This window comes from Gnatocerus cornutus, unplaced genomic scaffold, assembly GCF_029298725.1.
Source record: "Gnatocerus cornutus isolate USDA-ARS CGAHR unplaced genomic scaffold, icGnaCorn1.1 ctg00000023.1, whole genome shotgun sequence".
NCBI lineage: Eukaryota > Metazoa > Arthropoda > Insecta > Coleoptera > Tenebrionidae > Gnatocerus > Gnatocerus cornutus.
Genome location: NW_028275375.1, coordinates 4,171,222 through 4,194,603, shown reverse-complemented (window position 1 = coordinate 4,194,603; position 23,382 = coordinate 4,171,222). Strand labels below are relative to the sequence as shown.

The 23,382-nt window shown below is 34.4% G+C and overlaps 3 protein-coding genes and 1 non-coding gene across 10 annotated transcripts in view; 3 read left to right on the top strand and 1 right to left on the bottom strand.

Moving 5' to 3' along the window:
- The window catches only part of LOC148166461 (paired box protein Pax-6-like), a 42,591-nt gene extending 37,495 nt beyond the window's left edge, over window positions 1-5,096 (top strand). For all 7 annotated transcript variants that reach the window (XM_088049004.1, XM_088049008.1, XM_088049009.1 and 4 more), the window contains exons 9-10: window positions 467-681; window positions 4,899-5,096. In XM_088049004.1, coding sequence (XP_087905130.1) covers window positions 467-681; window positions 4,899-4,999 — 316 coding nt within the window. In that variant the 3' untranslated portion in view covers window positions 5,000-5,096. The remainder of the gene's footprint in view (window positions 1-466; window positions 682-4,898) is intronic.
- A 3,791-nt stretch (window positions 5,097-8,887) lies between these two features.
- LOC148166460 (transmembrane 7 superfamily member 3-like) lies at window positions 8,888-12,998 on the bottom strand. The gene is made up of 4 exons (XM_088048604.1): window positions 12,841-12,998; window positions 12,468-12,788; window positions 9,426-10,175; window positions 8,888-9,381 (listed from the first exon to the last, which is right to left on the bottom strand). The coding sequence occupies exons 1-4, from the start codon at window positions 12,884-12,886 to the stop codon at window positions 8,942-8,944; spliced, it is 1,557 nt and encodes a 518-aa protein (XP_087904730.1). The 5' UTR covers window positions 12,887-12,998; the 3' UTR covers window positions 8,888-8,941.
- A 136-nt stretch (window positions 12,999-13,134) lies between these two features.
- Window positions 13,135-23,382, top strand: part of LOC148166458 (ankyrin repeat and sterile alpha motif domain-containing protein 1B-like) — a 36,931-nt gene continuing 26,683 nt past the window's right edge. Inside the window, exons 1-3 of the mRNA XM_088048603.1 lie at window positions 13,135-13,260; window positions 17,382-17,462; window positions 17,513-17,666. Coding sequence (XP_087904729.1) covers window positions 13,157-13,260; window positions 17,382-17,462; window positions 17,513-17,666 — 339 coding nt within the window. The 5' untranslated portion in view covers window positions 13,135-13,156. The remainder of the gene's footprint in view (window positions 13,261-17,381; window positions 17,463-17,512; window positions 17,667-23,382) is intronic.
- TRNAS-AGA (transfer RNA serine (anticodon AGA)) lies at window positions 17,718-17,799 on the top strand. The gene has a single exon. It is a non-coding gene; the product is annotated as a tRNA-Ser (tRNA).

Here is a 23,382-nt window from a genome sequence, read left to right as displayed (position 1 = left end):
ATTTTAATATTATAGATCCAATTTTAATATAATTAGTGCAGTTGTGGACCCAACAGTGTAGGACACTATTCCAATTTTTTTCAAAATATTCTGAAGACCGAGTTTGGAATAAAAAAAAAATAAAATTTATTTTTCTGAAAATGTATTAAAAATACGTTCTTATATTTAACGATCCAATTTTGATGTAATTAGTGCCGTTTTGAAACCATTCTACCCTGTGTATGTTAATATTAGCACCCTCGGGGTGCGCGTCCAGTCGTTTCCAGGAATTCGCAAAACATTCATGCCAAGCACCGTAAACGAAAGTTCGTAACAAAGAGCATCTCTCAGATTCCAAAACACAATTACCCCCACGAGTCGTTAACTACAAGAGCTCCCTAATTCCCAATAACTATCAAAGTATTCCGACTTTAACTCCCAAACAAGATAGTTTCGTGGCCTGACGATCCTTCATGTTCTTTTTCAGTTCGATGTCAGGCGGTTTGAGCAGCAGTTGTCTCCAGCAGCGCGACGCTACTGGTTATCCTTATATGTTTCACGATCCGTTGCACTCTTTGAGTTCTTCGTACAATTCGAGGGCTTCAGCTTGCAATCCTGCAGTGGCTCACGCCCAACCGACAACTCATCCCTCTTACGCTTCTGGCACCACACCGACTTCAGTACCTGCCTCTACCGGAACCGGTATGTATTTTTAATCCACCAACTTTAATACGAAAGATGTTTTCTTTATAAACCGAGGTTACAGTCCGGGTTGTGGCCCTCGGGCGCCCAATTTAAACGCGCGAGATGAATATTTATATTTTTTTACGGCGGCGCCGGAAGAAGGGGCCAATTCGGAACGATAGATTGGCAATTTAGCGAAACCACATGCAAAGAGGAAGCGGAATTAAAGGAAAATATCAGAATTGGGGAGGGGCTTCAATGAAAAAATGTAGTTCTTCCATCAGATTCTTCCAAATTTTCAATTTTTTACCCCAGGCTTTAGGTTTATTTCTATTTCTTCAGAATTTCATTCTCAAGTCCGAGATTTTCAAATTTGCAGTCTCAAATTTCAACTAAAAAATGTCCAAAAATCCGTAATTTTCACGCACCAAGTTTTTTTTTGCTCAGATTTCTTCGAAGTTGAGGAATTTGTGATGCCAAAATTTGTCATTTTTGGTCGCAAATCTCGAAAATTAACAAAATACATCGTCTAAAACGATTCAGGCTTCGTTCCAAAATCTAATTACCCAAAAATTTGGTTTAAGTTCCTACAAGTTTAAACCTCGATATCACGGTTATTTACAAAACAATTTTAAACTATTGTGCTCATTTAACGTAGAATTTTACGCAGAATCCAAAACTGGCCGATTTTTTTAGGTACGTCAATAAATAACCCAATCAGAAGCGTTAAAGTTGCGGACAGTGAATTTTTAGTTCCAAACCTCAATACCTTGCTCATCTTTGAAGCAATCCTAAACTATTAATGCTCATTTTATGCAAAATTTCACGCAGAATCTAAAACTGGTTGATATAAGATATAAAAGTAAATTTTTAAAAATTTCCTTTAACTTCAAGATCTCGCTTAATTTCAATGGAATCCCACACTATTGGTGCTCATTTTACGCCGAATTTCGCGCTGAAATCAAAACTGAGCGAATTTTTAACGTACGTCAATAAATAACCAAGTTAGAAGCGCTTAAAGTTCCGGATAGTAAATTTTTAGTTCTTCCATGTACTAATAACCTCGAGATCTCGCTTATTTTCACAGCAATCCTAACTCATTTTACGCAGAATTTCGCGCAGAATCCAAAATACAAAATTTTTACGTATGTCAATAAATAACCAAATTAGAAGCGCCTAAAGTTGCAGAATCTGATTCAAATTCGATTTCAAAAATTTCCAAAAAAATCGTTTTATTTTACAAATGGACTAAATTTTGAAATAAATTTTATTAAAATAACAGATTTTTACGTGTTTTTTTTTTATTGAAACTATAACTAGCTCAATTCGACAAAATATTTGTCTTGAAAAATTAAGATAAAAAAAATCTATGAAAACTTTCAAATAAGTTGATTAGTTTTATTTCAATCGCTACAGATTTCTACTCAGTTTATGCAGAATTTAACGAGGATTTCATCGGTGTGCTCAGTTTTGATCAAAGTCTCAGATATTTAGGGCTGGAGTCATGAAAAAGTTGCATTATAAATCGACATGCGAAAATGTTTAATTTTCGGTGTAATTTCTCCAAATTTGGAAAATTTTCCGTTCCAAAAACTGCAAAAGTTTTAAAAAAATTGCATTATTTTTCAAATTAATTGTTTTGAAATCTTGTTTCTTCTTCAGATTTTGATTTCAGCTAACTGTTCTTCTTTAAGTCTTTGTGTGGTTTCAACCTTTTAGACCTTTTGGCCTTTAGATGCTCTTAATTTTTGAAATTTAAAAATTTTAGAAGCTGATCCTGAAAATCTTTAAAATTGAGCATTTTTTTAAAGTATGCGAATTTCTCATACTAGTTTTCAAGCTTCTCCTAGTTTTCCAAATTTTCATTCAAAATAATTTTGAATCTTTAAAAATTTATTTTTTTTGATGTTACAGCTACGAATTTGTATTGATTTCACCAATTTCTAGTTTTTCTTTCTAATTTTTTTGTATTTTCTCCTCTTGTGTAAATTTCAATTCTCATTTCATCAAATTTTTCAAATTTTCTTTTAGTTTACTGAAACTGCTAAAACCAAAATTTCTTGCAAATTTGTGTCTTCTTCTCTTTGGACGTTTTTAATCCATCAACTTTAATTTGCAAATTTGCAGTCTCAAATTTCAACTAAAAATGTCCAAAAATCCGAAATTTTTCGAAAATCGCTGTCAGTTATGCACAAGAATTATTTTTTTGCTCAAATTTTCTTCATTTGCACAAGAATTGAGAAATTTATGAGGTCAAAATTTGTCATTTTTGGACGCAAATCTCCTAAATTAAGAAAAGATATCGTCTAAACCCATAAACTAGGTTTGGTCCTAAAACCTCATCGCCCAAGAATTTGGTTTAACTAAGTTAATATCTAGGTTATTTACATAGCAATCTTAAACAATTGGTGCTCATTTTACGCAGAATCCAAAACTGGGCAAATTTTTCACATACGTCAATAAATAACCGAATTAGAAGCGTTCAGAGTTGAGGAGAAAAAAATTTTAATTCCCAAATGTATGTATAAACCTCGAGATCTAGCTTATTTTCACACCGATCCTAAACTATTGGTGCTCATTTTACGCAGAATTTCACGCAGAATCCAAAACAGGCCGAACTTTTCACGCACGTCAATTAAAAACCAAATTAGAAGAGTTTAAATCTGATTCAAAATTCTTCTAAAATTTCTAAAAAATCGTTTTATTTTCCAAATTGACTAAATTTTAAAATATAATTCAACAAACTGACTAATTTTCATGCTTTCTTTTGATTGAAACTAATACTAGCTCGATTCGACCAAAAATTCGCCTTAAAAAATAATTTGAAAAATCAAAATAAAAAAAATCTATCCAAATTTTCATATCTCGATAAGTTGATTAATGTTGTTTCAATCGCTACAGATTTCTACTCAGTTTATGCAGAATTTCACGAAGATTTCATCGGTGTGCTCAGGTTTAATCAACGCCTCCTAACACCTGAGATATTTGGGACTAAAATATAAAAAAGTTGTATTACAAATCCACACAATTCGGGCAAAAATATTTTCAAAAAATTGCATTATTTTCCAAATTAACAGTCTGAGCAGAATTGAGCATTTTCTCTCATTGAATCTGATAATATTTCAGACAAGTTTGGCTTTCTTCTCAGTTTCAGAACAGTTTCCGTCTTTTAAAGTATGCGGATTCCCTATTCTCTAGTATTCAAGCTCAACAACTCTTAGTTCATCTCTTAGTTTTTCAAAATAATTTTGGATCTTAAGAAATTTGAGATTTTTTCAATGTTATAAATTTTCCGATTTTTAATTTTTCTCATTTTTTTTTGTTTCTTCTCCTATTTAATGTTTGTAAATTTCAATTTTCATTTTCTTCAGTTACTTCGAAGTTTTTTTTATTTTATTGAGGCTGCTAGAACCAAAATTCTTTGCAAAGTTTTCTGTTTTTCTGTAGACGTTTTAATTCACATTTACGTAAATTCGGTCGTTTTTTTTTTAATTTCGGACTTCCTTGAGTTCCTAGATTTTCTATATTTATTAGATTTCCTTTTATTATTAATTATCCTTCATTTTCCTTCGACATTTTTTCGACTGTTTCAAAGTTGTTTTTCTTCACTGCTCAGAATTTTGAATTCTCAATTATTTTTCTGCTTCTTATTCTTCTTCTATTTTTTGACAAGATTTATTTTCACCACTCCCTTTTTCACGTGTTTTTAGCCATTTCTACAGTTAAAATGACCTGAAGCCCGAGATTTTCCGGTCCTAAAAATAACCGAAGTCAAATATTGAAATAACCACGTAGAAAACTTGTTCTTAATTGTCGAAGAAATCAGATTTTGATGGTCTGAAAAGTGTGTTTCGTCATCAAGATAAAATTAGCAGGACGATAAGTGCCCCAATTGGTGCAAAGTGTGATCATTCTTTTCATTTCGGCATCGCGAAAAGCCCCTTCTGTGTACGTCTAGTAAATCTCATGTATGAGCTCCAACTCGCTTATCTGATGGAAAGGAGCGAGTTTAGCAGTTTTCCCGGTTCGCCGCCGTAAATTTCATTGTCCGTGATCAGTTTAAAGTGGCGGAGGGTGGTTTCCAATTCTCGGCTCGGCGAACGCTCAATAATGTGCGAACTAAAGCGAGGGTGGGGACACCGTTGTTCTGGTTGCAAGCTTCGTTTGGTACCTTCTCTCCCGAGACCCCGCTAACCCCAACGCCGGTACCTTTTGTTCATTGCATCTTTTCGCAGGCGTGATATCGGCCGGCGTCTCCGTGCCCGTGCAGATACCCAGCCAGACGCCCGATCTCTCCTCCAACCTCACGTCCAACTACTGGCCGAGGATTCAGTGATCTCAACTTTTCGGGTTTCCTCCGCCGAGCATCCTCGTGCACCAGGACAACCCGACTTTGACTCCGCCAGTCATCGCGCCGCCGACAGAGGAGTCGTCGTAATCAGCGCCACCTGGTGAGGGTGGGAGGAAGCCGCGGCCCACGGACTGCAGGGTACTTGTGAATAGTGTAAATAGCGCGGGACTCAAAAGAGACCGTTTCGGACGCGGGACGCACGTCTTCAGGGTGTTTCCACTTTTTTGTCCGGTATGATACTTGTTTTTTTGCAATAGCCACAAACACGAGCTGGGAGGGGGCGTGAGCCCCCGACTGGTGGTATTCGTCTCTGAATAATTACATAGCAATAATTATATGTCTTACTTTAAGCCATGTTTGTAATATTAATGAATGTTATGGACTGTGTTAACACAATCAATTTTAGGCAGTTTTTAGTTCCTAAAAGGCAAGCTTAATCGGATCTTTTTTATAATAGTAATAGTGATATTCAAGTATTATTCAATGTCGTGTAAATTATTGTTGCTGTGATTAACTTTAAATTATACATTGAAGTTTTATGTAGACTAGATTTCGCTGTTTAGATGTGTAAAAACTATAGTGCATTTGTGGAATAATAAACAAGTAATCCACTAACTAATTTATTTATTAAACACCGAAAAGCAGGCCCAGGTCAAGGAGGAAAAAGAAAAAAGAAAAATCATTGAAAATTCAAAATCCAAAGAGAATCGAAAAGTATTAAAAAGTTGAAAAAAACATAAAACAACCAAGCAAAAAATTTTATTACTAGCAGATCGAATAAATAAACAAAAATAAAAATTAAGAATCTGCAAAAACTCGAGCATCATAAACAAAAACAACATCCACAACCTGCTAAAAATTCAAAAAGAAAAAACGTCGGTAAATTCGGCAGTTCGGTAAAAATTATTAAAGAAAAAATTGAAATGCAGATCTACAATTATTTTGAATGAATTACTAAAAGATCTTGTTAAGTGTGCAAAATTGCAACATTTTTGAACAGAAACTTAAAAAAAATATATTTTAGAACTATTAAAAACTACACTTTTTGCTATAGAAAACAGTATTTTTGGTAATTTTAAAAATAAAACAGTCAAACTTGGTAGTGTTTTTCTTTTACACAAGCTCTTTATTAAGTGTGCTAAATGGCAAAATTTTTGAGCAAAACACAGTCATTTTAGATTTTTTTTATTTCAGGACCAATAAAAAAATTGCACTTTTTGCTATAAAAGTCAGTATCTTTGATAATTTTCAAGATAAAAAAGTAAAATCTGCTCCTCTTTACAAGTTCTTTAAGTGTGCTAAATTGCCAAGTTTTGTATCCCAAGACAATCATTTTAGAAATTTTTTATTTTGAGATCTTTACAAAAATTGCACTTTTTACTGTAAAAGTCAGTATCTTTGGTAATTTTAAAGATAAAACTGTCAAACTTGGCAGTGTTGCTCCTTTTAACAAGGTACTAAGTGTGCTAAATTTCAAAATTTTTGAACAAAACACAGTCATTTTAGAACCATTAAAAAAAATTGCACTTTTTGCTAAAAAATTAGTATCTTTGGTAATTTTAAAAATAAAGTAGTAAAATTTGGTAGTGTTATTCCTTTTTACAGGTTCTCTAAGTGTGCTAAATGGCAAAATTTTTGAACAAAACACAGTCATTTTAGACTTTTTTTATTTCAGGACCAATAAAAAAATTGCACTTTTTGCTATAAAAGTCAGTATGTTTGATAATTTTCAAAATAAAAAAGTAAAATTTGTCAGAGTTACTCCTTTTTACAAGCTCTTTAAGTGTGCTAAATTGCCAAATTTTTTATCCTAAGACAATCATTTTAGAAATTTTTTATTTTGGGATCTTTACAAAAATTGCACTTTTTACTGTAAAAGTCAGTATCTTTGGTAATTTTAAAGATAAAACAGTCAAACTTGGCAGTGTTGCTCTTTTTTACAAGGTATTAAGTGTGCTAAATTTCAAAATTTTTGAACAAAACACAGTCATTTTAGAACCATTAAAAAAATTGCACTTTTTGCTAAAAAATTAGTATCTTTGGTAATTTTAAAAATGAAGTAGTAAAATTTAGCAGTGTTATACCTTCTTACAAGTTCTATAAGTGTGCTAAATAGCAAAATTTTTGACCAAAAAACAGTCATTTTAGAATTTTTTTATTTTAGAACCATTAAAAAATGCACTTCTTGCTATAAAATTAGTATCTTTGGTAATTTTAAAGATAATATAGTAAAATTTAGCAGGGTTACTTCTTTTTACAAGTTTTCTAAGTGTGCTAATTGCAAAATTTTTGAACAAATGCCAGTCATTTTAAATTCTTTTTCTTTTAGAACTATTCAAAATTATTGCATTTTTTGCTATAAAAGTCAGTATCTTTGGTAATTTTAAAGATAAAACAGTCCAACTTGGCAGTGTTACTTCTCGTTACAAGCTTTTTAAGTGTGCTAAATTACAAAAATTTTTTACCAAAGACAGTCATTTTAGAATTTTTTTATTTTAAGACTAAAAAAAATTGCTTTTTTTTATAAAAATCAGTATCTTTGATAATTTTAAAAATAAAGCAGTAAAATTTAGCGGTGTTACTCCTTTTTCCAAGCTCTTTAAGTGTGCTAAATTGCAAATTTTTTTAAACAAAACATAGTCAATTTAGAATTTTTTATTTTACAACCATTTAATAAATTGCACTTTTTGCTATAAAAGTCAGTATCTTTGATAATTTTAAACATAAAACTATTAAACTTGGCGGTGTTACTTCGTTTTACAAGCTCTTTAAGTGTGCTAAATTGCCAAATTTTTTATTCAAAGACAATAATTTTAGAAATTTTTTATTTTGGGATCTGTAAAAGTCAGTATCTTTGGTAATTTTAAAACAAAACAGTCAAACTTGGCAGTGTTGCTCCTTTTTACAAGGTATTAAGTGTGCTACATTTCAAAATTTTTGAACAAAAGTCATTTTAGAACCATTAAAAAAATTGCACTTTTTGCTAAAAAATTAGTATCTTTGGTAATTTTAAAAATGAAGTAGTAAAATTTGGTAGAGTTATTCCTTTTTACAAGTTCTCTAAGTGTGCTAAGTAGCAAACTTTTTGACCTAAAAACAGTCACTTTAGAATCTTTTTATTTTAGAACCATTAAAAAAATGCACCTTTTGCTATAAAATTAGTATCTTTGGTAATTTTAAAGATAATATAGTAAAATTTAGCAGGGTTACTCCTTTTTACAAGTTTTCTAAGTGTGCTAATTGCAAAATTTTTGAACAAAAGACAGTCATTTTAAATTCTTTTTATTTTAGAATTATTCAAAATTATTGCATTTTTTGCTATAAAAGTCAGTATCTTTGGTAATTTTAAAGATAAAACAGTCGATCTTGGCAGTGTTACTTTTCGTTACAAGCTTTTTAACTGTGCTCAATTACAATTTTTTTTAACCAAAGACAGTCATTTTAGAATTTTTTATTTTAGAACCATTTAAAAAATTGCACTTTTTGCTATAAAAGTCAGTATTTGAGATAATTTTAAAGATAAAACAGTAAAATTTGGCAGTGGTATACTCCTTTTAGCAAGTTCTTTGAGTGTGCTATCTTTAAAATTTTTTGAACACAAGATAATCATTTTAAAATTTTAGATTTTTTTTTATTTTCGAACTATTAAATAAAAATGCCCTTTTTGCTATAAAAGTCAGTATCTTTGATAATTTTAAAGAAAAAACAGTACAATTTGGCAATGTTTCTTCTTTTTACAACTTCCTTAACTGTGCTAAATTGCAAAATTTTTGTTTTAATTTTTTACTTTAAGACCATTAAAAAAATTGCACTTTTGCTATAAAATTCAGTATCTTTGGTAATTTTAAAGATAAAAAAAAGATAAAAGCCCAGTAATCCAATAACTTTTTTATTTATAAAAACATAGAGAGTCTTCAATATCACCGGTCAATTATCCGAAAAAATGACCCCGCTGCTTCCCACCAGTGGGGTCGTCTCGGTCACCCCTTCATGAACAAGCCTCGTATACCGATGAGGGGGAAACGGCGGTCGATTCCTGTGCTCCTTCATCTGGTAATAAAACCCGAAAGTGGTCATGACCACCAGCAAAATACTCTGAACAACATCCAAGATCTGAAACGGAGGATCAATCGTCGCCATATTAAAATCCTTCACCACGATCCGTCGAAACGAGTTAATAACAATATACTGAAGATTCCCTCCAGTGTAGTAATTCAGCGCTGCGACGCACGCATAGGCGCCGAGGAAACTGCAGGCGAAGACGTGGCCTTCCAGGGTCCACATGGTCCAAATCGTTTGGAACGCGACGATGATGCAGGCGAAAGTCAACCAGAAGTTGGCGTTGTTGTGGAAGATCCTCAAGTCAGCTGGAATTAGACTGTAGCGTGAGTTTGACAGAGGGAAGTCTCACCTACGCCCGCGTAGAAGATGATGGAGGCCATGAGGAACCCGGCGAGGAAAAACGTCACGCTGGCTGAGAAGATGGGAATTCCGAACTTCCACCAGAAGAACAACCACAGCGAGCCGTAAATAAGCCCGATGATGATGGACGTGGTGGTTTTCTCTCCAACGGTCAAACTCGCTTCGCTCGCCGATAAAATCCCGTAAGTTACGAAAACCCCCAGAGCAAACCCGATGAGATACAGAGTGAGCCTGAAAAATCTGTGTCCGAAGAAGTTCACGAACCCCCCGAAAATCAACAGCACCGCGCAGATGAGCTTCCAATGGGGGGACACAGGGCCGTTGCAGGTCTCGCTCTGGTTTGTCACATCGCACCCGTATGAAACCGCAGGGACGTAAGCAGAGGTTCTATTGTTGTGGCTCGCTATAATTGCGAACACCTGTCCTACGCCCCTGTACGCGCTGTAGAGTTTTCGGTACTTAAAATAGCCCTCGCCGCTGGATACTTTGTATCCATGGGCTTTGATCGCCTCCACGGTCAACATGTTTGAAATCCCGGTGAAGTAGTGGTGGTCGTCGAAGTCGTTTTCGTGCAGATACAAGTGGTACAGGTCCACCTGGATGGTGTCTTGGTCGCAGGTGGTGTCAAAGGCGGAGGGCGCCTGACTTTGCACTATTATGACGTCGTCGGTGTACGAGACGAGTTGGTATGGGGCGAATTCCGTCGAGAAACTTAAATTGCAACCTCCGGGCACCGGATCTAAAATTTACAAATAAATAAATAAAAAACTAATTATATTTTATCTAAATTCGCGGCGAATTTTACGTCAAACTGTCAATTTCTAGGGAGGTGATGATACCAACCTTCTCGTCTTAAAAACACCAAAATTAGAAAAGATTTCAACGTTAAATAAACAAATGACTGTCAAAGAGCACATTTGCAGCTAAAATCGACTGTAGGTAATCTAAATTTGCAGCAAATTTTACGTCCAAATAAACAACTGTCAATTTCTAGAGAGGTAACGATGCCAACTTTGCCACCCTTAAAATTGCCAAGCATTCATCAAGATCCCAACCTTAAATAATGTAATAACTGCCAAAGTAGATATTTCAACCTAAAACGACCAAATTAACATAAAATTTTACGTCAAAACCGAGAAATGTCAATTTCCAGAGTAGCCATAATAAATTTAAAAAAAAGTCAATTGTCAAAGTGACATTTACAATCTAAATTGTATGTAATCTAAATTCACAACAAATTTAATGTCAAAATAGACAAGTGTCAGTTTCTAGAGAGGAAATGATGCCAACCTAGTCATCTTAAAAAAACCAAAATTATCAAAATGTTAACGTTAAATAAAGAAATGACAGTCAAAGAGCACATTTGCAGCCAAAATCGACTGTAGGTAATCTAAATTTGCAGCAAATTTTACGTCCAAATAAACAACTGTCAATTTCTAGAGAGGTAAAGATGCCAACTTTGCCACCTTAAAATTGCCAAGCATTCATCAAGATCCCAACCTTAAATAATGTAATAACTGCCAAAGTAAATATTTCAACCTAAAACGACCAAATTAACAGAAAATTTTACGTCAAAACCGAGAAATGTCAATTTCCAGAATAGCCATAATAAATTAAAAAAAAAAGTTAATTGTCAAAGTGACATTTACAATCTAAACCAATTGTATGTAATCTAAATTCACAACAAATTTAATGTCAAAATAGACAAGTGTCAGTTTCTAGATAGGTAATAATGCCAACCTAGCCATCTTAAAAAAACAAAATTATCAAAATGTCAACGTTAAATAAACAAATGACAGTCAAAGCGAACATTTTTCATAGAAACCGACTGACTGTCTTTAAGCTAACTTCACAGCAAATTCAACCTCAAAATAGACAAATGTCAATTTCTAGGAAGGTGATAATGCCAACCATGTCACCTCAAAATTTCCAAAAATTCGTCGAAAATCCAACTTTTGATAAAAAATCACTTTAAAAGCGGACATTTGCAACCTAAACCGAATAAATACAAAGCGAATTTTACGTCAAAATAGACAAATGTCAGTTTCTATGGAGGTAATGACACCAACCTTATTATAAAATGTCGGAAAACTCATCAAAATTGCAACCTTTACTAAAGAAATAACGGCCAAAGTGAATAATTGCAACCAAAAATGACCAAATTTTCAGAAAATTTTACGTCAATGTGACATTTACAATCTAAATCTTCACAGAAAATTTCATGTCAAAATAGACAAATATCAGTTTCTACAGAGATAGTGATGGCAACTTTGTCATCTTAAAAATACCAAAATTGTCAAAATTTTAACGTTAAATAGACAAATGACAGTCAAAGTAAACATTTTTCATATAAACTGACTGTTTGTAACTTAACTTCACAGCAATTCAGCGTCAAAATAAACAAATGTCAATTTCTAGTGGGCAATAATGCCAAGCATGTCCCCTTAAAATTTTGCAAGATTTATCGAAATTCTATTTTTTTAAAAAGAAACAACTGCAAAAGTGGGCATTTGCAACCTAAGCAAGCTAAATTCAAAGCGAATTTTACGTCAAAATGAACAAATGTCACTTTATAGGGAGGTAACGTTACCAACCTTATTTTTATAAAATTTCCATAAACTCATCAAAATTCCAACCTTCAATAAAAAATTAACAGTCGAAGTAAACCTAAATAGATTTAATTCACACCGAATTTACGCCAAAGTGGATAAAATGTTAATTTTCAAGAAGATAATAATGCCAACTGTGTCGTTCTAAAAACACCAAAATTATTTGATTTGTTTATCAACGACTGTCAAAGCGCAGATTTGCAACCTAAATTCAGAACAAATTTTACGTCAAAATGAACAAATGTCAATATCTAGGAAGGCAATGATGCCAACTGCCAAAAAAGAGCAAAAAGGACAAATGTCAATTTATAGGGAGCTAATGATGGCAACCTTGTCACCTTAAAAATACCAAAAAAAATTAACAAATGACTGTCAAATTTGTACAATTGAACCTAGCCAACTCTAGTACACTTGATGACTACCTTTAGAGGTATAAACAGTGACGACGACGAGGGCCCTGGTCCAGTTCAGCGCCTCCACGTAAAACGTAGTCTCGTCCTTGTCAAAGGAGACCAACCCCACGTTGGCCCCCATCACCGACGCTTTCCTCTTGAATTTGCGGTTTGAAGATAGCGTCACATTGTAGGGATACGAGTGTACTTGAACAATAAAAAACCCCACATCCTCCCGTATGCGCCTCACCCATATTTCTGATAACCCCGTCAAGTTGATAAACCTCGTCCGCACCGCTGTTGTGCTATTATCCGGGTTATAATCTCCCAAATCGAACGTCACCCTTTGACCTAAAAAAGTGAGGTTATCTCCTCAAACTCCCCCAAAACCACAAAGACTCACCTGTAGCCACCCCTAAACACAGCACCCATGCCAACAGAAGTCTCATCTCGCATAATTTCCCCACAAACTCTCGTAATCAGCTGTGATAACCAAAATATAAACAGCAGGTTAGAGACAGTACGCCATCACGCATGCGTGATTGGTGGAAATGTGCGATCGCGTCTTGTTATTATCTGTGTTTTTGACAGTTGCCGCTAGAGGCGCCGCGGTTGTGTCATGGTTGACAGGCGATCAATGAATTTGTACTACGGTAGTGAGTAAATTAGTGTTGTGCCATGAATTTATTTTAAATGTTCGATTCCGGTGGAGGAGGATAATGGGGAAGGACCAAGAACTGCTCGAGGCAGCCCGGAAGGGCAATGTGGCCGTCGTGGAGAAGATCCTAGGGCAAAGGGCCAAAAGGAGTGGCCCTCTTGCAAGGTGGGTTGTTGGATCAGCTGGTGGTTTTCGGGGGAAAATTCCGCGGTTTTGTATGAACAAGGGGGTGTGAACACCACCAGTGTTCTTTCATGTTTTCAAACTACCTGTGGCAGTGATTCATTGTAATTTATTTGCTTCTTTATGATTCACAGACCCTCGAGCTCTTGCAAATTGTATCTAATTGTCACAAGTACAGGAATTAGCGGAGGAATTTTTTTCGGTCGTTTAACTCGAATTAGGCGGAGAACTTCCACTGGATTTATTTGTGGCAACTTTCTCCAGATAACCTGTTACTCCTCTGTTGGTCAAGGCTCTTCAGAGCGGACAAAAAACTCACTTTTTTAGTAACAATAACTGCACTCAGACTGACAAAATTGGAGATTTAGCAGTGAAATTACTCACCGGTTGTTACATAATTGCGTGTTTCCCAACACTTTCTGTCTCAGCACTTTATTTATGTTTTATTTATCAGTTTATAGCCTCCATTGACACGATTATTGCGGTGATTCGTTTTAAAGCTGATGACCTGCTAATTGTTCAATAATGGGAAAGTCTGGAAAGAGTATTAAAACGTGGTTAAACGCCGGCTTTGTTTGTTTACTCAATTAGCGATAAGTTCGATCGAATCGAGATAAAAAAACGCTCGTTTTTGTACTAAACTTTCCTCAAAAAACAGGTAGTCTTCTAATTTTAGTTTTATGTTGTCATGTAAATATTTCTCTTTGCGTTTTATGGGCGCTAAAAAATAAACACTGGAGTCATTAGAAACCGTGAAAGATGAGCGCGAGTGATTCAACAGAATTCTTGTGCGAAACGTGTCAAATTTAGAAAAAATCTCGGAAGTGAAACGAGTATTCATACTTTTTTTGTTGTGCTTTTTGTTTGCTATCGTCAGCTAAAAAAATTATCTAGTTCCATCTAGTGGAAAGTACCGTGACGGTGAAACAACGGTTTTTGGGAGGCGTTGAAATATGTTTCATGTTGGTAACACTGTTTTTTTGACCGACAACCACTCTGTGAAGTGTCAAGAAGTTTGGTGGAAAATGTGTCATTGTTTTTTCTATTATAATAAGAATATTTGTGAGAAAGTTGAGAATTGAGCTTAAAAAAGTGACAATGTGATGAGTTAAAAATTCCTAAAGAACAGTGTTGCCACTCTGAAATGTTTTTGATCAGAAAATCGGATTATAATGAACTAGTTATAGGCTAAAAATTGTCAGATCTCGATCTCGATAGACCGAAGAATTTAAAAAATAATAAATTAATTGAAGATAACCTTTATGACAACTTCCAACTTTTCAGATTCCTAAATTTGGAAATTTTTAGGTTTCTGGAATTTTACAATTTTTTTTTTTTGGTTTGAGAATGTTAGAACTCAAACCTTGCTTGAAAATAACAGAAAATGTATTTAAACTTTCAGAAATTGAAGACGCAAAATCTGAAAAATTTAAAGAAAAATCGTGGGGTTCATTTTCCTGGGAGATCGGTGTTTCAGTCTTAGGAAATCAGGGGAAATCGTTATGAAATGAGTGAAATTAATAAAAAATCAGGGGAAATCATTGAGGCAACAATAGGAAATCAGGGAAAGTTAGAGAAAATCACAAAGAAATAAAGGAGAGGTTGGACGAAATCACATAGAAATCAGAAGAAGTTTGACGAAATTACCAAGAAATTAGGGGAATTTAGACGAAATCTCAAAGAATAAAGGAGAAGTTAGACGAATTCACATGGAAATCAGGGGAAATTTGACGAAATCACAAGGAAATCATAGGAAGTTTCACGAAATTATAAATAAATTAAGGAAATTTAGACGAAATCACAAAGAATAAAGGAGAAGTTGGATGAAATTACAAGGAAAACAGGGGAAGTTTGACGAAATCACAAGGAAATCAGGGGAATTTAGATAAAATCACAAAGAATAAAGGAGAGGTTGGACGAATTAACAAGAAAATAAGGGGAAGTAGGACAAAATTTCGAGGAAATCAGGGGAATTTAGACAAAATGACAAAGAATAAAGGAGAGGTTGGACGAAATCACAAGGAAATCAGGGGGAGTTTGACGAAATTACAAATAAATTATAGAAATTTAGACGAAATCACCAAGAATAAAGGAGAGGTTGGAGAAAAAATAAAATTCTTAGAATCTGATTATTTAGAGCTCGAAAATCTCAGCGAAAAAAGTCCTAATCTTTCAGATTCATATTTTTTTATTTTTTGGTCTAAAAATGTAGGAAACTCAGATTCGGATAACTTCAGATCTTAAGAACGACTGAAAAAATTTAACTGAAAATTGAAAAATCTGAAAAAAAAAATTGAAAAATCTGAAAAAAAAAATTGGCGCGATCGTCCAAATTTACAGATGTTTAGATTTTTTGGTCTGAGAATGTAAAAAACTCAGGATTTAAAAAAACCTAGAAAACCAGAACTGTCAGGAACTAAGATTGTCTCAATTGTTCAGATTTATATATTTTTTTATTTTAATTTTTTTTTAATTTCCTTCTGTTGTCTATGGTATTGCCCGATTATGCAGTGTCATGGTGATAGTTAATTTTCTGAACACCCTGTATGTATAGGTCGACTTTAAATCATATTTTCTAAATTTCAGAAAAGATGAAAATGGTGGATGCGCCGGGAATTTTAAATTATTTAAATTTGGTACCGGGTGTTGAATGAGTTATGGAAAATTAAGATTCACTTATTTTATTATTATTAATTTAAAGCAAAATGTTAAATACAGGCTGTTCCAAAATTGCCTTTGAATTGACAAAAAAATGAGAACTGATGACCTAAAACCGAAAAATCTGAGAAAAAAATCGTTCAAGTTTACAGATTTTTATATTCTTTGGTCTAAGAACTTCATAGATTGGCATCGAATGAGAAAATGTAAAAGTTCTAGGAACCAAAATCCCAAAAAAATCTGAGAAAAAATGGTTCAATCATCCAAATTTTACAATTTTTCTTTCTCCTTCGGTCTGAGAATCTAAAAAACTCTCACGTTGCCATATTTCCTCAACTTTTCTACAATCTTAATTACAGTTTATCTTGTAACTAATGAAGGCGTGTTGATTGTAGGATTTAAGGTTTTAGCGAACTGGTAAACTTTCATTGTGAACATTTTATGGGCTCTCGTTAAACTGCATATAAAATTGAGCTCAGAAAATAGATGGCATACAGTCGGTTCACTGTAGAGTTTAATTCGAAATTGAGGAAACTTTTTAGTTTTGAATTTAATTTTTGGCCTCAGAACTGTCATTAAAAAAAATTAATTAATTAATATGTAAAAACAGTGACAATGACAACATTTTTCGCTCTTGACTGTAATTGATTTGGGGGTGGAAAAATATTCCACTCGTGTAATTTCTCTGTGAAGAATGAAGCCCCTAAACTTCGCATTTATAATGAAAATGAAAAACTTTATTGCATGTATTACAGTAGGCTTTCTTCAAATATTGTTTTAGTGACAAGGTTATCCACATATTTATTTATTTGGAGTGTAATAAAATTGTTTAAATAAAGCGTGGAATCACCACTTTTCCAATCAAATCGCAAACATGTCAAACATGTTATTTTATTAGATATTCGGTGGTTATTATCACCTACTTATCACTTTTTGTGTGAAATTTCGGGCGTGATAATTCAAGTATTTTATTAACAGCACTCGCATCTTCACTCCAGATAAGAAACTCCAGTATTTGGAGCGAATATTTTCTCGGAGATAAGTCTCTATCTAAATTAGCAACTTAATCCATCGCCTAATGCTTTTGTTGATTACCGGCTGGCAATTTTCGTTGTCCTTAATGCGTCGTCTGGGGCGAATATGGGTCGGGTGGGTCCATAAAATTAATTGGGCCAGACACGCAAACGGCCCTGGACACAATTACGTCATGACAGCCTATGAGTGGAATTTGCAGGGTCAATTCATGCACGTAGGTTAAGTAAATGCTGAAAAGGAAGTCGATCGATATAAATGCCGCCGGCGGTGCAAAGTCATTTCGCCACACCCTCACCTTGCTGTCCTCTCCACCCTTTCGGCGGAAAATAGAAAAATCGCTCGAGGGCCACAAGTGGCGATAATGATCACATTTAAGCCACTTGTTTGGACTAATTTTTATTTTTTTTCAGTTTGAGGAGAGGCCCTGGGGCCAACGTGCAAGACAGCAGCGGGTACTCTGCGTTGCACCACGCCGCTCTAAATGGCCACAAGTACGTCCCTGTACACATCAGTTTAAAAAAAATTAATTTCGCTCTTCCAGGGAAATCGTTAAACTGTTGCTCGAACACGACGCTTCGCCAAATATCGTCGACGTTAAAGGGTCGTCGCCGTTGCATCTGGCAGCTTGGTCTGGAAATGTCGATATCGTACGATTACTGCTGAGTGGGCCATCGATTTGCAATGTGAATTTAACGGTAAGTTGTCTTGGTTGGTGATGGTTCAGTTGCCGCAAAAGTGAAGGTATGGCAGTCGTGGCCGAGCGGTTAAGGCGTCTGACTAGAAATCAGATTCCCTCTGGGAGCGTAGGTTCGAATCCTACCGACTGCGAGCGCGTTTTTTTAGCGCGAAGATATTTGGCACGGAAATAGTTATTTATGGAACAAATCGGATACTTTAGAGAGGTATATTTAGACAGCGTTCCAGTTGCAGTTTGACACAAAGAAACTGTCCAAATCTGTAAAACGAAACGTCTAATTATTATTAATTTTGGATGGGCAACGCACCTCTAGTGACAAAATGGATTATTGTTGGCTCTAGTCTTATAAATAACTATTTGGCAACAAGACAATACAGCTTAAATTCGTTTTTTTTAATTTTTTAACATATTAATTGTATCTATAAAAAAACTGAAGAAATAAATAGATATTGGCAATACAAGTCGTTTATTAATTACTGCGGTTTGTTTATTCTGCTTTAAAAAACGCGAGAAAAACGATGGCACAAACCGTTACTTTTTATCTGTTGTAGTTTCGAAGATATCAAGCATTGAACATTTATTTCAAAAATAAACATCAACTATCCGAAACTTTAAACGGCCATAACTCGGTTATTTGTTGTTGGACGTGGATTTGGAATCTGCGCGAAATTCTGCGTAAAATAAGCTATAATTCCGAAAATACGCCAGTTATCGACCGCAGGTTTTAGTCGTGCATTTTCCCAAAAAATTAAATTTTTGACTTTCGAAAAATCTAAAAACAAATTCTTATGTAAAAAAATCGCGAGAAAAACGATGGCGCAAACCGCATCTCAATATCTGTAATAGTTTCTGAGATATTGAGCACGAATTGTTTCGACCTTCAAAAATTTGGCTCTCTGGCTACAACCCAAAAATTCAAACGGCGATAACTTAGTTAATAGTTGACGAAAATTAAAAATTCTTGCGGCTTTGGATTCAGCGTGAAATTCTGCATAAAATGAGACCAAATTTCTTGAGTTTGCTTAATAAATAAACGAGACATTCGCCAAAAACTGTTTTGAAGACGTCGTTTTGGGGTGATTTTCAATCACTGTTTTCAAGATGAAAACGACGTTTAATACATTTGTGTGATACATCAGTCGAAAGAGGAGCTCAAAATCTATCAACTTGCCAAATTTGAGATCGATCGGACAAATAGTTTGAGAGTTATGGCCAAAAATTAAAAAATTGAAAAATTTTCATCGTTTGAGTCGGATTTTTTTTTGGCGAAAAATCGACTATCGAATTTTGGGCTTTTGAGCACTTTTTCTTACGTAAAATGTGCCGAGAAAAACATTGGCGCAAACCGCAACTCAATATCTCTATTAAAGTTTCCGGGATATTTAAGTTTAAAAATTAGGAAAAATTAGGAAAAATGAAAATCAACTTTCCAAAACTTTGATCAGCCATAACTCAGTTATTTGTTGTCGGATCTGAATTTCAATCCCAGATTTGGAATCTGCGGAAAATTCTACATGCACTGATGTCTAGTAACTTAAGTTTATTCCAAAAAATAAGCGAGATATTGAGATCAGAAGTTTGGCAGAGTTTTAGTCATGAATTTCCGCAAAAAATTGCAACTTTCGTCTTTTGTAAAATCTAAAAACTATTTCTTATGTAAAAAATTGCAAGAAAAACAATGGCGCAAACCGCGTCTCAATATCTGAAATAGGTTCCGAGATATCGAGCACGAATTGTTTCGAACCTTCAAAAATTTGGCCCTCTGGCGACAACCCAGAAATTCAAACGGTCATAACTCAGTTATTTGTTGACGAAAATTCAAAATTCTTGCGGCTTTGGATTCAGCGTGACATTCTGCGTAAAATGAGACCCAAATTTGTTGAGTTTGCTTAATAAATAAGCGAGACATTGGCCAAAAACTGTTTTGAAAACGTCATTTTAGGGTGATTTTCAATCACTGTTTTCAAAATGAAACCGACGTTTAATAGCTTTGAATTATACATCAGTCGAAAGAGGAGCTCAAAATCTATGTAGTGGCCAAATTTGAGATCGATCGGGCAAATAGTTCACGAGTTATGGCCAAAAATTAAAAAATTGAAAAATTTTCATCGTTTGAGTCGGATTTTTTTTTCGCGAAAAATCGACTATCGAATTTTGGGCTTTTGAGAACTTTTTCTTACGTAAAATGAGCCGAGAAAAACATTAGCGCAAACCGCATCTTAATATCTCTAATAGTTTCGAGATATTTAACTTTAAAAATAAGGAAAAATGAAAATCAACTTTCCGAAACTTCGATCGGCCATAACTCAGTTATTTGTGGTGGGATCTGAATTTCAATCATGTATTTGGAATCTGCGGAAAATTCTGCGTGCACTGATGTATAATAACTCAAGTTTCCTCCAAAAAACAATCGAGATATCGACATCAGAAATTTGGCATAGTTTTAGCCATGAATTTCCGCGAAAAATTGCAATTTTTGACTTTTGGAAAATGTAAGAACTGTTTTTTATGTAACAAATCGCCAGAAAAACGACGGGACAAACCGCATCCCAATATCTGAAATAGTTTCCGAGATATTGAGCACGAATTGTTTTGAACCTTCAAAAATTTGGCCCTCTGGCGACAACCCAAAAATTCAAACGGCCGCAACTTAGTTATTTGCGGACGAAAATTTAAAATTCTTGCGGCTTTGGATTCAGCGTGACATTCTGCGTAAAATGAGACCAAATTTCTTGAGCTTGCTTAAAGAATAAAAGAGGCATTCGCCAAAAACTGTTTTGGAGACGTCGTTTTGGGGTGATTTTCAATCACTGTTTTCAAGGTGAAAACGACGTTTAATACATTTGTGTGCTACATCAGTCGAAAGAGGAGCTCAAAATCTATCTACTGGCCAAATTTGAGATCTATCGGACAAATAATTTACGAGTTATGGAAAAAAAAAATAAATAAAAATTTTCATCGTTTGAGTCGGATTTTTTTTTCGCAAATAAACGACTATCGAATTTTGTGGTTTTGAGAAAATTTTCTAACGTAAAATGGGCCGAGAAAAACAATGGCGCAAACCGCATCTTAATATCTCTGATAATTTCCGAGATATTTAACTTTAAAAATCAAGAAAAATTAGGAAAAATGAAAATCAACTATCCGATACTTTGATCGGCTATAACTCAGTTATTGACATAACTCAGTTATGCGGAAAATTCTGCATGAAATGAGCTATAATAACGCAAAAATAAGCGAGATGTCGACAATAAAAGTTTGACATAGTTTTAGTCATAAATTGGGTTTGAAGAAATCAAATTTACGATTTTTGGGAAATCTAAAAATTAATTCTTAGTTAAAAAACTGCGAGTAAAACCATAGCGAAAAACCGTGAGCTCTTCTTCAAATCCGTCTTCACTAATTAGCTCCAAAAATTGTTAAGATATTCCAGAAGGTCAACATTTTCATGTGGCATTGTGTTTCAGAGACAAAGTAAAAACGCAATTTGCATTATTATCTGTTGAACGACCTTCAATTAAAAAGAAGTGATACGCACAATTTCCTTTATGTTTTGATAGAATAACAGGGAAAACGATCCTACATAAAAATTACTTAAATTGTTGCTAATTAATTAATAATTGCACCGGAAAATCCCTCGACAAATTTACTAAATGGCTCTTTATGAATTGCAATGTAATAATTAATTTGATGATTAATTGTAAAATATCATGAATCAGAAATTTATACAGAATGATAAACGAACTTTGAAATTTTTATTTTAAGAAAGTCTGTTTATGTCAAAGCGTCTTTAAATTAATAATGACATTGAACAGTGCTGCCAACTGATTTCAAATCTGCAGCACGTACTTTTGTTTTTATTTAATTTTTATTTAGAATAAGTAAACCCTTACATTTTTTGCGGCCTCCGCTTTTTTTTATTTGGAAAAGAAATGTTTGTATAGCATAGTACATGTAAGTGCTTTACTATTTTTAAGCATATTAGTCACCCACATTTATTATTTAAAACAGGAAAGCATTGTTCGCCGCGAACTTGAGTTTCCCAGCTGCATTCACCATTGAATATTTAATGCAAGCAAACAGTTTTCGTTTCGTTGTATTGATTGTTGTAGAAAATTCATAAAAGTTATGCTCAAGAAGCGATTATTGGTGACGTCGCCACTTGTATTTGTGACCGCTGTGAAATTGCACGTTTCCATCGCATTAATTACCACCTCTCGCCTGCGAAAGGAAACGAATCGTCTGTTTTCCCCGCAGCATTTCTCACCATCGATGAATATTAATATCATCAGTCATCCCGTTGTCGTTTTTCCGTTGTAAACGGGAAATCGGTCTAATAAGTCTCGCGTCAAGTGAATTGGCGGAGCAAGTCAAACAAGCAATCGACGTGATTGGCAGCGCAAGAAGGGTCCGTTTGTACAGATTAATCACCATCGGGCCGTATAAATGGTCCGGTGATCCCTTTCACGTTGGCCACTTGAACGACCTTTCGACTGTCAATGTCGCGTCATCCACTATCTTAATTACCGGGCGGAGTGCCGACACGAGTGCCCATCCAGACATTAGTCGATTCGCAAATAAAGCTGCCGCATGAAAGGATTATTTGGGGAAGTGACAAAGCTCGCGGATTTGACGCCGTCACAACGAAATATTAGCGACTTTGTGCAAAGATAAATATTTTAAATTAAGACTGGAGCTGCTTTATGAAAAGCTTTAGTTTAAAAGGTTTGGGCGAGGATTAAGCGTACAGTGGCGGCGGCCGGATTCTTTAATTGCGACGGTGATCTGCCACCAGTACTTGATTCTTAAATTTTGTTATTTATGACAGGTGCCGACATCACACGGATGTATAATAACTCAAAAAATAAACGAGATATCGACATCAGAAATATGGCATAGTTTCAGTCATGAATTTTCGCGAAAAACTGCAAACTTTCGATTTTTCGAAAATCTGAGAACTATTTTTATGTAAAAAATTGAGATAAAAACGATGGCGCAAACCGCATCTCAATATCTGCGATAGTTTTTGAGATGTTGAACACGAATTGTTTCGAACCTTCAAAAATTTGGCCCTCTGACGACAACCCAAAAATTCAAACGATCATAACTCAGTTAAAAGTTGACGAAAATTAAAAATTCTTGCGGTTTTGCATTCAGCTTGACATTCTGCGTAAAACGAGCCGAAATTTGTTGAGTTTGCTTAATAAATAAACAAGGCATCGGCCAAAAACTATTTTGAAGAGGTAATTTTGGAGTGATTTTCAATCACTGCGTTTAAGGTGAAGACAACGTTTAATACCTTTGTGTTATACATCAATCGAAAGAGGAGCTCAAAATCTATCAACTGGCCAAATTTGAGATCGATCGGACAAATAGTTTATGAGTTATGGCCAAAAATTAAAAAATTGAAAATTTTTCATCGTTTGAGTCGGATTTTTTTTTCGGGAAAAATCGACTATCGAATTTTGGGCTTTTGAGAACTTTTCTCACGTAAAATGAGCGATAAAATCAATGGAGCAAACCGCATCTCAATATCTCTGATAGTTTCCGAGATATTTAACTTTAAAAATCAGGAAAAAATGAAAATCAACTATCCGAAACTTTGATCGGCCATAACTCGGTTATTTGTAGTCGGATCTGAATTTAAATTCTAGATTTGGAATCTGCGGAAAATTCTGCGTACACTGATGTATAATAACTCAAATTTACTCTAA